General features: G+C 32.7%; 1 protein-coding gene across 1 annotated transcript; it reads right to left on the reverse strand.

Moving 5' to 3' along the window:
- Nucleotides 1-260: 260 nt before the first annotated feature.
- tj (Maf family bZIP transcription factor traffic jam) lies at nt 261-9,318 on the reverse strand. The gene is made up of 4 exons (XM_018552001.1): nt 9,235-9,318; nt 3,192-3,750; nt 2,154-2,479; nt 261-614 (listed from the first exon to the last, which is right to left on the reverse strand). The coding sequence occupies exons 1-4, from the start codon at nt 9,316-9,318 to the stop codon at nt 261-263; spliced, it is 1,323 nt and encodes a 440-aa protein (XP_018407503.1).
- Between the last annotated feature and the right edge of the window lie 3,800 nt (nt 9,319-13,118).

The raw sequence follows: 13,118 nt of genomic DNA on the forward strand, positions 1-13,118 counted from the left end.
ATTCAATTTAAGATCTATTGTCCCTTTCGATTTATCGCAGTTGTCCGGAATCATTTTATACAATATCGTATAATTTATCACAATTAAGTAAGATATTTCTATCCTCCTGAATTTTGAGCAAATGTTACATTGTGCATTGTAACGTATAATCTGTGTATATTATAACATTGACGATTTGTAATTACTCACCAATAGTAGAATCCATCGACGCAATAAATGACTCTTCAAGTCCAACAAGCGCCTCCTCGGCGCTGTCGATGTCACAGATAGACTTCGGGACTCGCAGGTGCGGGTTGATGTTGCTGTGGATGTGGTTGTTGACTTTGGGTTTGATGTGGTTGCTGCTGCTGTTGCTGCGTCATCTGCTGTTGATGATGGCTATGATTGTGATTGTGGTGATGACTCTGTCGCGTTCTCAGCATATCGTATCTTTGTTTGTAAAGGTCGCGTTCCTGTTGAATCCGTGTCAGTTCAATCTTCGCACGCTGAAGTTCATTCTGCAAGTTCCGATTAGTGCTCTCAAGGTCCTGCCGTTGTTGTAGCCGTTTGCTGCGACAGTTCTGAGCGTAACCACGATTCTTTAACGTTCGTCGCTTTTGCTTCAGCCGCACCACCTTCGCACACAATTGTAGATTTAATCATATATTGAAGCCTTTTTAACATCTTTGCATTCTTAACATTCTCTAATTTATGTTTTCTTAATCTTTTTTCTTCAACAGCTACGAAATAATACATAAAATTAAAAATTATAAAAATATATATATGTATAATCACGACACATTTCGATTTTAAGCAAAAAAAAACACCGACTTTGGGTAGCTCTGGGTTAACAAATCAGAGCGTTCTAGTGCAGGAAAAGATTATTTGAAAGCAATGTGAATGATTATATATGTATGTTATTAGATGCACCCACTCTCTTCCTGAGGCGGAAAATTTTTCTGGAAACAAGAACTACATAGAAGAAAATATTTTAATATTTTCAAATTTTTAGCGACGTAAAATATGTAGGTATAAGCCAAAGTATTTAAACATCATTCTAGATAAAGATGATAATTTTTTACATTTAAAATGCAGATAAAGATAATTAATATTTTTATTATCTAGATAAAGATAAAATGGCATCAAATTTCATCTAGATAATTTTATCCAAATAAGATCAAACAACTTGTTTAACTTGGTAGTACTACTGTATCTTTACAAGTATTTTCTTTTGAACATGGCTTAATCTCTTCATTTTTATGTAATATCATTCTCCACCATTCTTTGTCGCTTCCTGTTAGGAGAAATGATTTCATCGGAATACGATAAAATATCAATAGAAACGTAATGTTACATTGCAAGTTTTTTTGTTAAAATCTCTCTATGTATACTTCAAAAATCACTGAAAATCTGTCATAATTAATCATAAATGATAATTAATGATAAATGATAAATGACAATTAATGATTTTTATTGATATTTTATCGTATTCCGATGAAATCATACTCTTCCTAACAGGAAGCGCCAAAGAATGGTGGAGAATGATATTATTTCTTTCGGATAGAGAGAGAGAGAGAGAGCTTTTTCTTAATTTTTTTTCCTTTCCAGATTTAGAGAAGCGACAGATTACGATAGAAATTAATTAGATTTTCCGTAGATTTCCATACGTTTCATCGCCTTCTCTCTTTCGACATTTTTATTCATCGAAGTTTATTATGGTTTGTAAAACGTGTGAACACCGATGCTAAGCAACTGTGCGTTTCCCTCCTCTCCAACGCGCTGCCGGCGCGACCATCGTTTGACAAACTGAGTCGGGCTACCTCGAGCGGCTAAAGCGTTTCTATCGAAGCGATCTCATTAGTATAATTGCAAATATTAATATCTCGATTATTATTACGAATTTCGCTAAACGGTAAAGGACTTTTATGTTTATTTCGATCCTATCTACCTTAATTCCTGTATGCAGCAGAAAAAGTCTCGGACACTCTGTATATGCACATACATCACTAATAATCACTCTTCGAGTAACTATAGAAATTTCAATAGAGAGTACTAAATAGTTTCTCCATATGGGAAGTTTCGTAAATCTTGATTCTTGATTTGAATGATCGGTCCCGCAAGATTTCCAAAGTATTTTTGGTAGAACAAATAGAAAACAAAATAACTTCACTCACTTGTTCTCGTGGACAACCATGAAGACGTTTGTTGAGTTCGCGTACAGAAAGTGACATCAAAAGTTCATCATCCATGAGTTCCTCTTGAGGAGTCGTACCGTTACAATTGGAGTACAGGCCATTACCTGAGCGGTGAGCTGGATTAGGCCCACTGGCGCCGCAAGAACTCACGGAGCATACACTCAACGGTCTACCCGGTTGTATTGATAAGCCTTGCATGCTATCCTCCATCCCCTGTATCACACCCCCGCCTGCGGAAAGCATTCCTCCTCCTGTACCTGGACCACTGTAATACTCTAGATGACTTGACATTGCCAAATATCCACCTGCGACAACAATTAATATCCACGTTGTAATGGCATGAAACTATAATGGTTCCAAACGCTCCAAACGCGTTAAAAAAAAAGTAATTAAAAATGACGAAATATTGAAAAGTATGAAAAGCTGTGAATTGGCATGTATTATACGAGGTGTGTACAAAATGTTTGCGCACTGAATTTTATTCTGCCAATGTGGTGACACTGTAAGCTTGTATTCAGGGTACAAATAACCATAATCGATGATAGAAATGGTTTTCGGTTGCAAACAACCATTATAAATAACAGAAATTGTTTTTGATTACAAATAAGCATGTCGGAAATTGTTATTGGTTACAAATAACCACTATGGATGATGAAAATTGGTTACGAATACCGGTAATCACAAATTTATGTTATGCATTTTTTAGTATTTATTTGTACATTTCGGTAATTCGATAAGTTTCTGCAGAAGAAATGAAAAATACAGAGAAACATGCAAAAATGTTAACATATTAAAACATAATATTCTTTATGTTATTCTTTCTTTCATAAATAATGGTATCTTTTATTAAATAATTATTACGCGTGTATTAAAGCGATATAAAAAGCGACAAGCATCCAAAGTAAACATTGATGTAAACAACATATATTGAGTTTTCAACAGAGTCGCGATTGCAAATAATATTTCATGAATAAATAGATTTGTTCTCCTCCAAAAAAAGAAATTAACTGTACTTACTAGTGTGCCTAGTGTGTCGCGGAAGGTGTTGCAACTCCTGGAAATGATGATGCGCCGATGTTGCTGACCAGGACTCATGGTGAGTTTCCGGAGTTTGCTCTTGAGGACAGTGAGGTCTCAGGTCCAGCGGTTCTTGTCTCAATGACTGTGTCAGCCAACCCATGCCACCCGTACCCACTTGCATCTCTTCCTGTACCAACGCCGCTGGTTGTTGCAGTTGTAGCAGTATACCGCCGCGGTCGCGAAGATCACGAGCATCGCGGGAATCTCGATCGCTGCGGTGAAGTTGCAATGGCGGTGGAGATGTCGATACAGGAGGCGTATCCGGTGGCGTGCCGGGATGTGACAGCGTGGTGAGATGCGCCGCGGCACCAGGCGGTGCCTTTACCAAGACACCATGTTGCACTTGAATATGAGGCTGACCGTACAGTGGATGCGGTTGTTCTAATTCATGAGCGGGGGGCGTTAATGGCGCCAGAGTCAGTCCTTGCGATTGCACTTGTCCCGGAAGCTGTACAACACTGCTATTTACCATTACTGCCGGTGAACCCATTCGTACCTGCAAAATGTTAATTTTTACCGATGTCAACAATGAGCATAATCGTGGACACAATAGTCGATTAATAAACAAAACATTCAAATTTCTAATTTGTCTATTAACTCTCAAGTACTAAGGTTATTAGACCGTACGGAATCGTACGAAAAAGAAAAAAAAACGAAACTGTATATCTGTCTCTTCTTCAAGAGATCTCTACTTTTATAAAGACTGATTTATAATTTATATGATTAATATGACATATAGATTTATAAAATTCTTGTGTTTTTATTCCAGTTTTTTTCAATTAAAGTCCCATGCAAGGGGACAAAAAATATATACATATTTTGTAATTTAATTTCACTGAAGATGACTGGAATTCAGTCAAAATTTTCATGAATTTTGTAATTTTGTAATTTTGTAATCTTTTGAAAGAGATTTTTTAATATATTTATATTTTAACGCATTGACAACCGCGTAGATTTTAAATTTACTCTCACTTGCCTGTTTTGTAATATATTTGATTGTTTGTTTATCGAGAGTCCAATATAGACGTTAATATTTTTAAAAAGTATGATTTTTCAGAGTGTGCATTTTAGTACTTTTGATCTACATAGCAAGAACCGCCATATCTTCAGAAAATTTGACCGAAAGCCATTTTCTATAAAACTACTGCGGGTTCTTTTGGCAAAAAGTTATCGCAAAAAATTAAAAAACTGTTTTGAAACTTAAAGATTAATCGTACTTTAACATGCACAGTTGGAAAAAATATGTTAAATTTAATATAAATTGCACGGATGTGCCCCCATTTGAGAGCCAAAAGTAACCTATTAACGCTGCAGTTATTTTGGTCTGAAGGGATCATTTTTGCACCTATAGATAGATTAAATAAGTGTATATTTATTAATCTTATTCTATTGTTTTAACAGTGTGATTATTAAAATGGTTATTACTATTATAGTTTTTTAATAACAATGCCGCAAAGTTTACTTGTCTTGTTGGGGTAAAAAGGATATAAAAATTATATCCTAAACGATCCACTCAAATTTTTGTGTTAATTTAACATGATACGAGTATGTTAAACGGTAACACGCGCGGATATTATGTTTATATATTTCAATAAAAATAGTAATAAAATATGTAATCTTGAATAAAACTTGAATAGAGTTATGTGTACAATCAACATAATTATTATGACAAAATTAACATATAACAAATGTTCTCTAAAAAGACGATTCGCCTAATAACACTGCCCATTCCTGTTATAGAATAAAAGTAACACTTATTCTGTGAGTTTTAATATATTTATTAAATACGTGCAAATTGTATTACTTCAACATATTTTTTAAATCGTTTCAATAACTTTACACTTTATATTAATTATATTCATTTAATATAAGAGACGTAATTCATTAAAAAAACACGCTGATTAACTAAATAAGTAGGGTATACCGGGGAATAAAAGGCCATTTTTGACGTTTTTTGCTATAAAATAAAGAATCTTTAACTCACCCAGATCGCGTTGATATTTCTTGAAACTAGAGCTCTTTGGCTAAAAAATACATGGAAGTGAATACCCTTCATTACAAAGATATCGTAAATTTTGCAGAGGAAGTCACTCGGCACTTCTTACGTCCCATATGCGGGGCAAGAAGGTCCACATGATGGGACAAAAAGTACAACCAATACTTTTACATTTGTTATGTAGGTACAAATAGTAAAATATAAGATGATTTTTAATAAAAATACAACTGAAAGTCTCTCGGTAATTATTCAGAATGCTGCTTCGCCTCTGATTTCGATTATATTAAGCTCATTCGACGAATTTGTGTTGCTACACTTCATCGCTTTGACAGATTTTCTAATTTTAATAGATTAACTTTAACGCGTAATATCCCGGGCCGATCCAACGTTTTTTTTCTTACAAATTCTTTCGTTTCGTACAAAAACACGTCGAATAAGCCTAATTTCATCAAAATCAGAGATGAAAATCGCATTCTGAATAATTACCTGTCTCTCTGCGTAACGGAACACCAATAATGCTGATTCTACAATCCGAAGTAATCGGTAACGTTTCGTACTGTTGGCTATTGGTCAACTTCACTAATAAGACTTAGGATTATCGACTTGTTATAAAATCAACATTAAACTTTGCGGCATTGTTATTAAAAAACTATAACCATTTTAATAATCACACTGTTAAAACAATAGAATAAGATTAATAAATGCACTTATTTAATCTATCTAGGTGCAGAAATGATCCCTTCAGACCAAAATAACTGCAGCGTTAATAGGTTACTTTTGGCTCTCAAACACATCCGTGCTAGCTTCCTCGCGGTTATCAGGTAGCAACGAACTGGGTGACATAAGATTCTCACTCTTAGTTGACAAACTGTGTGGTGGAATTTTCTAGTAAATGCGTTATTATCGAGATACAAGGGATGGACCTTTACCCCCGGTCTACCCTACTACAAAAACGTTTACACATATCAAAGGTTGAATTTTATTCTGTATCGTACAATATCGGAGAGTTGTTTTCCATCGAGTTTTTAACATTCGTTGTAAGGTTTAGCTTCAATATTGCGTAATTTAATTAAAATTCTATTCTTTTTTGTAAAAGTATTAAATTAAAAAAAATTATTGTGAGCTGTAGACTATTTAATGTACTTAGTTTTGGGGAACATAGTAATGTGATCTTTGTTAAGATATGCGTAAAATTGTAAAAATAACCATTTTTTTTAGATAAATAGTCAAAAGCAGATTAAAATATAATTTCAACTTTAAATGTTTTTTTTTCTGCGATTTCTGATTTTTTATCAAATTTCGTAATCTAAAAATTATGCAATTTTGCATTTAAAAAATATTCATTATTTATTGTTTAATTATATATAAATAGATGTAATATTCAAATATTCAATGAATATCATTAGAATATCATTGAAACACATTTTAATTAAAAGTTTCAATTGAAATACATTATAGATTTTTTCAGGGAATGGAAGTAACTCGTTAAAAGTAATGAAGTTACAGTTACAAGTTACTTTTTTGGTATTTACTGGTAAAGTTATCACAACTGCGTTACTTTATTTTTTTGGTAACTGTAACGGTAACGAAATTTACAGTTACTTTTATCGTTACTTTATACATGATTGGACACGCTATTCTGTTATATAACAATTACATGTTATTAATTACGACAGCTATACCATGTATACTATGATAATGGAGGACATTGAGTGTTTTTATTTAATACAGGCGTACAAGCTACATTTAGTTTAATTTATTCTAAACATATTTTGTTATAATTAAGCTGGGTACAAAGCTTTACTCTGTATATTTCTGTGTACATTTATGTTGAGCAATGTGTTGAAAAACACCGCTTTTTGCGAAACTTCTGTTATATATTTTAATTATAGCGTTATAATTTTCTTTCTATTAAAATATTTAATTTACATCAGCTAAAAGTAAAAATATAATAAAGCTATTATAATAACGAGATTATGTATATTTTTTTTTGAATTTTCTTTTTAATCTCTAATTTTTATATTGTAATTCAAATAATCCTATATAATCTTCTAGTTTTCTACAAAGTATAAAAAAAATTCCTGAAATATTTTAGCTGTCAACTGCTGTAGCGATTCTGAAGTGATCTTTGATAGCTGAGAAATATATACAGTACCATTATTTCAGGAATTATTTTCCACTTCTATCTTTTATGTGACATCAGACATTAGTGAGACGCGGTAGTGTCTCCGGCCATGTTCAAAAACTAAGAGACACTACAAGTCTCTTATCCCGAGCCACCAAAGTATGTATATATCTCAGTTTGCTGCATATTTTACAGGTTGTAGAATTACAAAATTGTGTTTTAAAAAAAAATTAAATAATAAAACTATTTATTGTGTCAGTGTATATTGCTTTTATTATTTGAACAAAAATACTGCAAAAATACATTTTCAAACTGATTTTAAAAAAGTAACGAAAAGTTATTTTTTCGAATAACGATTGTTACAGTTACCATTACCCGAAAAAAACGTAACTCGAGGTACTTTTAAAAAGCAATAACGGTAGCTCGCATTACTTTTTTTACTAGATAACGAGTGCAGACTGTAACTTGTTACTTTTAAAAAGTAACTTTCCATTCCTCCCCCTGCATTTTTTTAAGTAAAGGTCATTTTATACGTAACATATTATACGTAAAAGAGTTAATGTGTAAACGAGGATTTCTATTTTGATCGATCATGTATTATAATCAATAAGCGTGTATTATTCTCTATTTCCGTTAAAAAATGGAATGTTTGTTAACGATATGGTACATCAGATAAACGTTACGTTTTTTAACAAAATTAGACACGCTATTATTCTATGTCCAGTGTGAATGTTTTTTCACGAGTGCAATCACGTACATTACCTATCAACGTCAGCTTGCAAAATTACTATATTTATTTGATTTACACATAACAGCTAGATAACAGAACACATTTCACTCATAAGCCATGTTTGTACTACACATTGCTAAATTGCAACTACACTCCTGTGATAATAATATAATAACCATATTTATACTTAATGTATATTTTGCTTCGTTTTTTTTAGGACGATATAATCCAGTAACGAAATAATTATGTAGAGATTCTATAGCGAAATCATCTTTCACTATTGTAATTATTTGAAAATCTTTTCTTGTTTTTTCTGAGCGAGAATAAAAATTCGAAAAAAATTATTGTTTATCCTAAATGTTTTTAATTCTCAATGCAAAATATCATTGTAATTAAAGTCACATCGCGAATCTATTAAAACGAAGCTTGTCCGAGCTTGAATAGAAAATAAGAATCTAACATGACTGATATGACGCTTTTTGACGGTTTAATGACATTTTAATTCGTAGACACATCTGAGATTATTACTCATAACATTATTGTTATGTAGTAACTCTTTATTGTGTATAATGTGTGCAAGTTTCAATTATAAGCGATATACGAGAAATAGAACAGCAAGCTCATAACATGTGTATAAAGTTTATAAATATGTCAAAACTCATAAATCTCTTTAAACATATATCTGTAATTTTTAAAAATTTTCATTTTTATATCCGACACATTGCATCGGTTATTTCAAATATTTAAGATTAAAAAATTCTAATGTTATATATACTAATTTCTAATGTTATATATATCTAAAATAAAAGATTTTTCAACTCATCAAAAAACAACGTATTAATTTTGTCACACATAGACTGATTTATATTTAATAGAAAAATATCGAGCGTTTGATATTATTGTTTTTAATAGAAAAATGTTAGAATTGCTATTCAAAACTCCTTCAGAGATGTAACTGACAAGTGAGTTGTGTAATTTATCCAATATAGCATTAAATCTATATGTATAAAATATTTATTTATAAAGAAATATATATATATATGTATGTATAATAGAATCAAGTATACATCTTTTTAAACAAGCCGGTTTTACTATGTTCCTGATATTAACTCCATTTTTATGAACTTACCTCTCGCTTGACATCAGCAGGATCCAAATGATCGAGGACGAACTCCTGCACGTATTCTCTTGCCAGATGATCCTCAGCTTCCATCTTTACCTCGTCGACTTCACCTCCACCTCCTCTACCGTATTAGTCGCGGTCGCATACGTGATCCTCTCCTTTCCGTCGCCGCTGCCACCGTTGCGGTCGCCACCGCCACCACCACCTCCGCCTCCACTTGAACAATTCGTTACCGTTGATTGTCGTAACAATCTTTTCTGATTAACACTTTGTGAATTTTTTACTAAATATCTTGGCAAAAGAGAAGCTAGACGGACGATGTATCAAAATGACAACTTCGATACTTTATTGCAGTAATCCCAAAAGCTTCGATGAGAGTCTTCCCTCGATAAATCGAACCAAATCAAGGAAGGTTGGCTGTATTAAAGAGAAAATTGAATTCGCAATGTATTCTAAACTATCATCCAATCAGCCTCGTAATTCTGTCTTTGATCGTATACTTTCAACTCGGCACAATCTTCTCTTTCTTATTTTAATTATGCTTGCAATTTATCAAACACAGATTTCTGTCGTTACAAGGAGATTATTTTATATATGATATGTACCGGCTGCACACATTTCAACGATAATAATGAATTAAAGACGATTTAACTTCTTCCTCGGAAGGGATGGATATTGTAATGGCGTCGTGATGATTTGCTCTCAAATGATTGAAATTAATCCCTACAGTACAAAGTTAACATAGATTGCGATAAAAATATCAACTCTGATTAAATTCTTCCGCATGCACACCAATTAATTAAAAGACACTCTCAAAATTTCTTTTCTCGCAGAGAAACCCCGCCGTACACTAATATCGACTCGATATATCACTGACATTTAAACACTTTTTCTCACTACAGTCCTGTCTCTGCTAACACGAGAGCAATTAACCATAATTCCAATTTATTTCTCTTCTCTTATCACTCATTAGAGATGGCGGGGAGAGGCGAAGAATATTTCATAATTAGTGACATATCACGTCATGTGAACCGAGCGCCATCGACTCCACCCTCTAAAATCGCAAATTGAATAATGCTCCCTTCCACGTCGATCTTGCACGCATAAACACTACCACATATTTTTTCGAATTTCGCGCTAGTCGAATAAAATCAGTGAAAGCACAATCACAGATAAAGAGAAAGAAATAAGAAATGCGATGAGAAGAAGAGAGTAGCGCGTTCTGATAAGAAGAGGGAAAAGAGATCGCGTATAACTGACAGCAGTAGATACGCTGTCTGAGTGGTGACTGGTCGACTGTATGCTGAGAATAAGCGCAGATCACACTCTCGCGCGCAGGACAACGCGTCACGCACAGTGGGCGTGATCTGACCTCTATTCGGCTTTCCATCGCGCTCAGCGATTGGTGCATCCTAGATCTTGTCGCCATTTGCACACTCCTCCCATGCGCCCCACCTCGCGTCGGCGGTAAATCACCCCCTCATCACCACGCCACATCGTACGGATCTCTAGTCACTTGAAAGGTATTCCCCATTAATTTCTAAAATAATTATTTTATATATACGCGAATTCTGTTCTTGTATCTCTCTTGCTCTCCTTAACTCGCTATACATATATACTATATATATGTATATATATATATATATACGTGTATAGATATGTGTATATACATATATGTATGCCATCGTCCGATACGAGATCTCTCTTTATTTTTTCCCCTCCTTTACACATATCGCAGTTTTCCTTCCTTTTAAATTTCAATTTACGGTCAGTACGGGTGATCTTTTATCAACCGCGATCTCCATCTAAATGGGACACAATTTTCCTCGCGGGTCATATTTCGGGGGCGGAGACGAGTCATAGAATCTATGTCCACGTCAAAGAATAGGAGAAGTGCAAGGAAAATAAAGGGGTAGGTGTCGGTAGGATCGTTGATGATGCCCGCGGTTAACAAGATATTGCTCCGCATGTCTTGATGCCTCTTTGTACATCTCGGAAAAAAAGAGCGTTTCATGGAATTTAAAGATTCTTTAAAAACTCAGTTATTTACGCGGTTCTTCATACTGTTAACGCTATCTTTTGTTATATTTATATAATTACAATTTTGGTTTTAATTTAACTTTTAACGATGTACTTTATTTTTCGGCATGTACACAAATTTTATTGCTTGACTAATTTTAACTCTGACGATTATAGAAATATTAAAATAAAGTTTTATACTTACACTGACTACCTTCAATTCAGACGAACACGCTATCAAGAATCATACTAAAATTATGACTTTTTTTTAATAATGTGCGAGGAATTTCATAACATTCGATCTCATACCAACCGCTTGTAAGCAATTTCTGTATCTCTTCACAAACTTTTCCACTGTACTTCTCCAAACTTTATACAATATTTGATTCACGGTTTCTACGATTGCGTCAAATCAGTTACTTTTCATGGTAATATATTATTATTAGATAAAAAGGTTTAAATTTTTGAAGATCTTTTTTTGAACATAGCTTGAACATAGCTCTTTTCATTTTTATGATATGATTTTTTTAGGATATTACTTACTTTTTAAGGTACAGATATATATATATATATATTACAAATATATGTACAAAAAATTATTTAAAAAAATATTTTATGACAAAAAAGAATGAAATTTGGTGAAAAAGAAGGGTGGTGGGGAGATGGGGGAAGGGGGAGGGAGTGTGGTGGGTCGAAGTTGGTAGAGGTGTGAGTGAAGCCTGAGAAAAGAGAGAGGTGCACATGACTGCGGACAGAGAAGAAGAAGAAAGAGACATTACTTCATTTTTCATGAAAATCATCACTTTTCGACCGATTGTATGTCCAAAATGGTTTGACCGATTTTAAATTTTTTTTAGCTCGTGTCACTTGTAGCGATGCCGTCTTTTAGGATATATTACGTGCGATTCAAAATTTTTTATATTTTTGTACCCCCCCAATGGACTTTGGTGGCTCGGGATAACAGACTTGTAGTTGTCTATTATTAATCTTTTAAATTTAAATTAATTAGTAGTTTTTTGAACATGGCCGGAGACACTGCCGCGTCTTCTGATGTCAAAATCATCGAAATAAATCTCGTGATCTAATTATTTCCTATTGTTGCGCGTTTGGCGTGGTTATATAGGATACTGCACTTAATAATTTTTCTGAAAGTTCTAAATTTCTGATTATTTGGAAGTAATATTTCATCAATTATACTTAAAAAATAAATACCAGTAAATAAAAAGAAAAATATTATTGTTATCACACATGAGGTAAAAAGTATCAATTTAATTCAAATAAATTGGACTTGTATGTATATCTAATTGGAAAAATATCTTACATCTTTTTAACAATCTTTTTTTGTTTTTTAACCATTTTTCTTATAGCTGGAGATGCTTTTAAAAAAATTGAATTAATGTAAATGCAATGAAGAAAATCTAGATATATAGATACAGCCTTAAAAGTATTGTTAGATGAAAGTGCGAAAAAATGCATTTTAATGATATTTTTCCTTTTCTTGTAAAACAAAAAGTTGTGAGATTATGTTATTGTACACACAGACTTGTGTGTACAATAACATAATTAATATTAAATTAATTTCTCTTTTTATTAAAAAATATTTAATATATAGTTTTAATTTAGAGTTAATTAGTTAAATTATTTCTTAATCCACATACATTGCTGCATCGGTTTATTATTTAGATGTGGTCCATATTATCCAATTAGAGGGTCTACTTTACTCCATCTATTTAGAGTAAAATGAATCAAAATTAATAAATTTTACAAAAATATTAGTAGTAAGTAATACGTGCAAACTTTTGAAATATGTACAAAGATTTGAAAATTCAACATTTTGATTTTGTATTAAACATTTAAAAGTTTTTTTATGT

The sequence above is a fragment of the Cyphomyrmex costatus genome, unplaced genomic scaffold (assembly GCF_001594065.2).
Source record: "Cyphomyrmex costatus isolate MS0001 unplaced genomic scaffold, Ccosl1.0 scaffold15, whole genome shotgun sequence".
Lineage (NCBI taxonomy): Eukaryota > Metazoa > Arthropoda > Insecta > Hymenoptera > Formicidae > Cyphomyrmex > Cyphomyrmex costatus.

Bases quoted from the DNA above. Each gene is read 5' to 3' on its own strand.
- tj (XM_018552001.1), bottom strand. From the start codon at position 9,318: ATGGAAGCTGAGGATCATCTGGCAAGAGAATACGTGCAGGAGTTCGTC. The intron at 3,751-9,234 runs GTAAGTTCATAA...AACATTTTGCAG, and splicing joins CTGCTGATGTCAAGCGAGAG to GTACGAATGGGTTCACCGGC. The intron at 2,480-3,191 runs GTAAGTACAGTT...TTGTTGTCGCAG, and splicing joins GCGACACACTAGGCACACTA to GTGGATATTTGGCAATGTCA.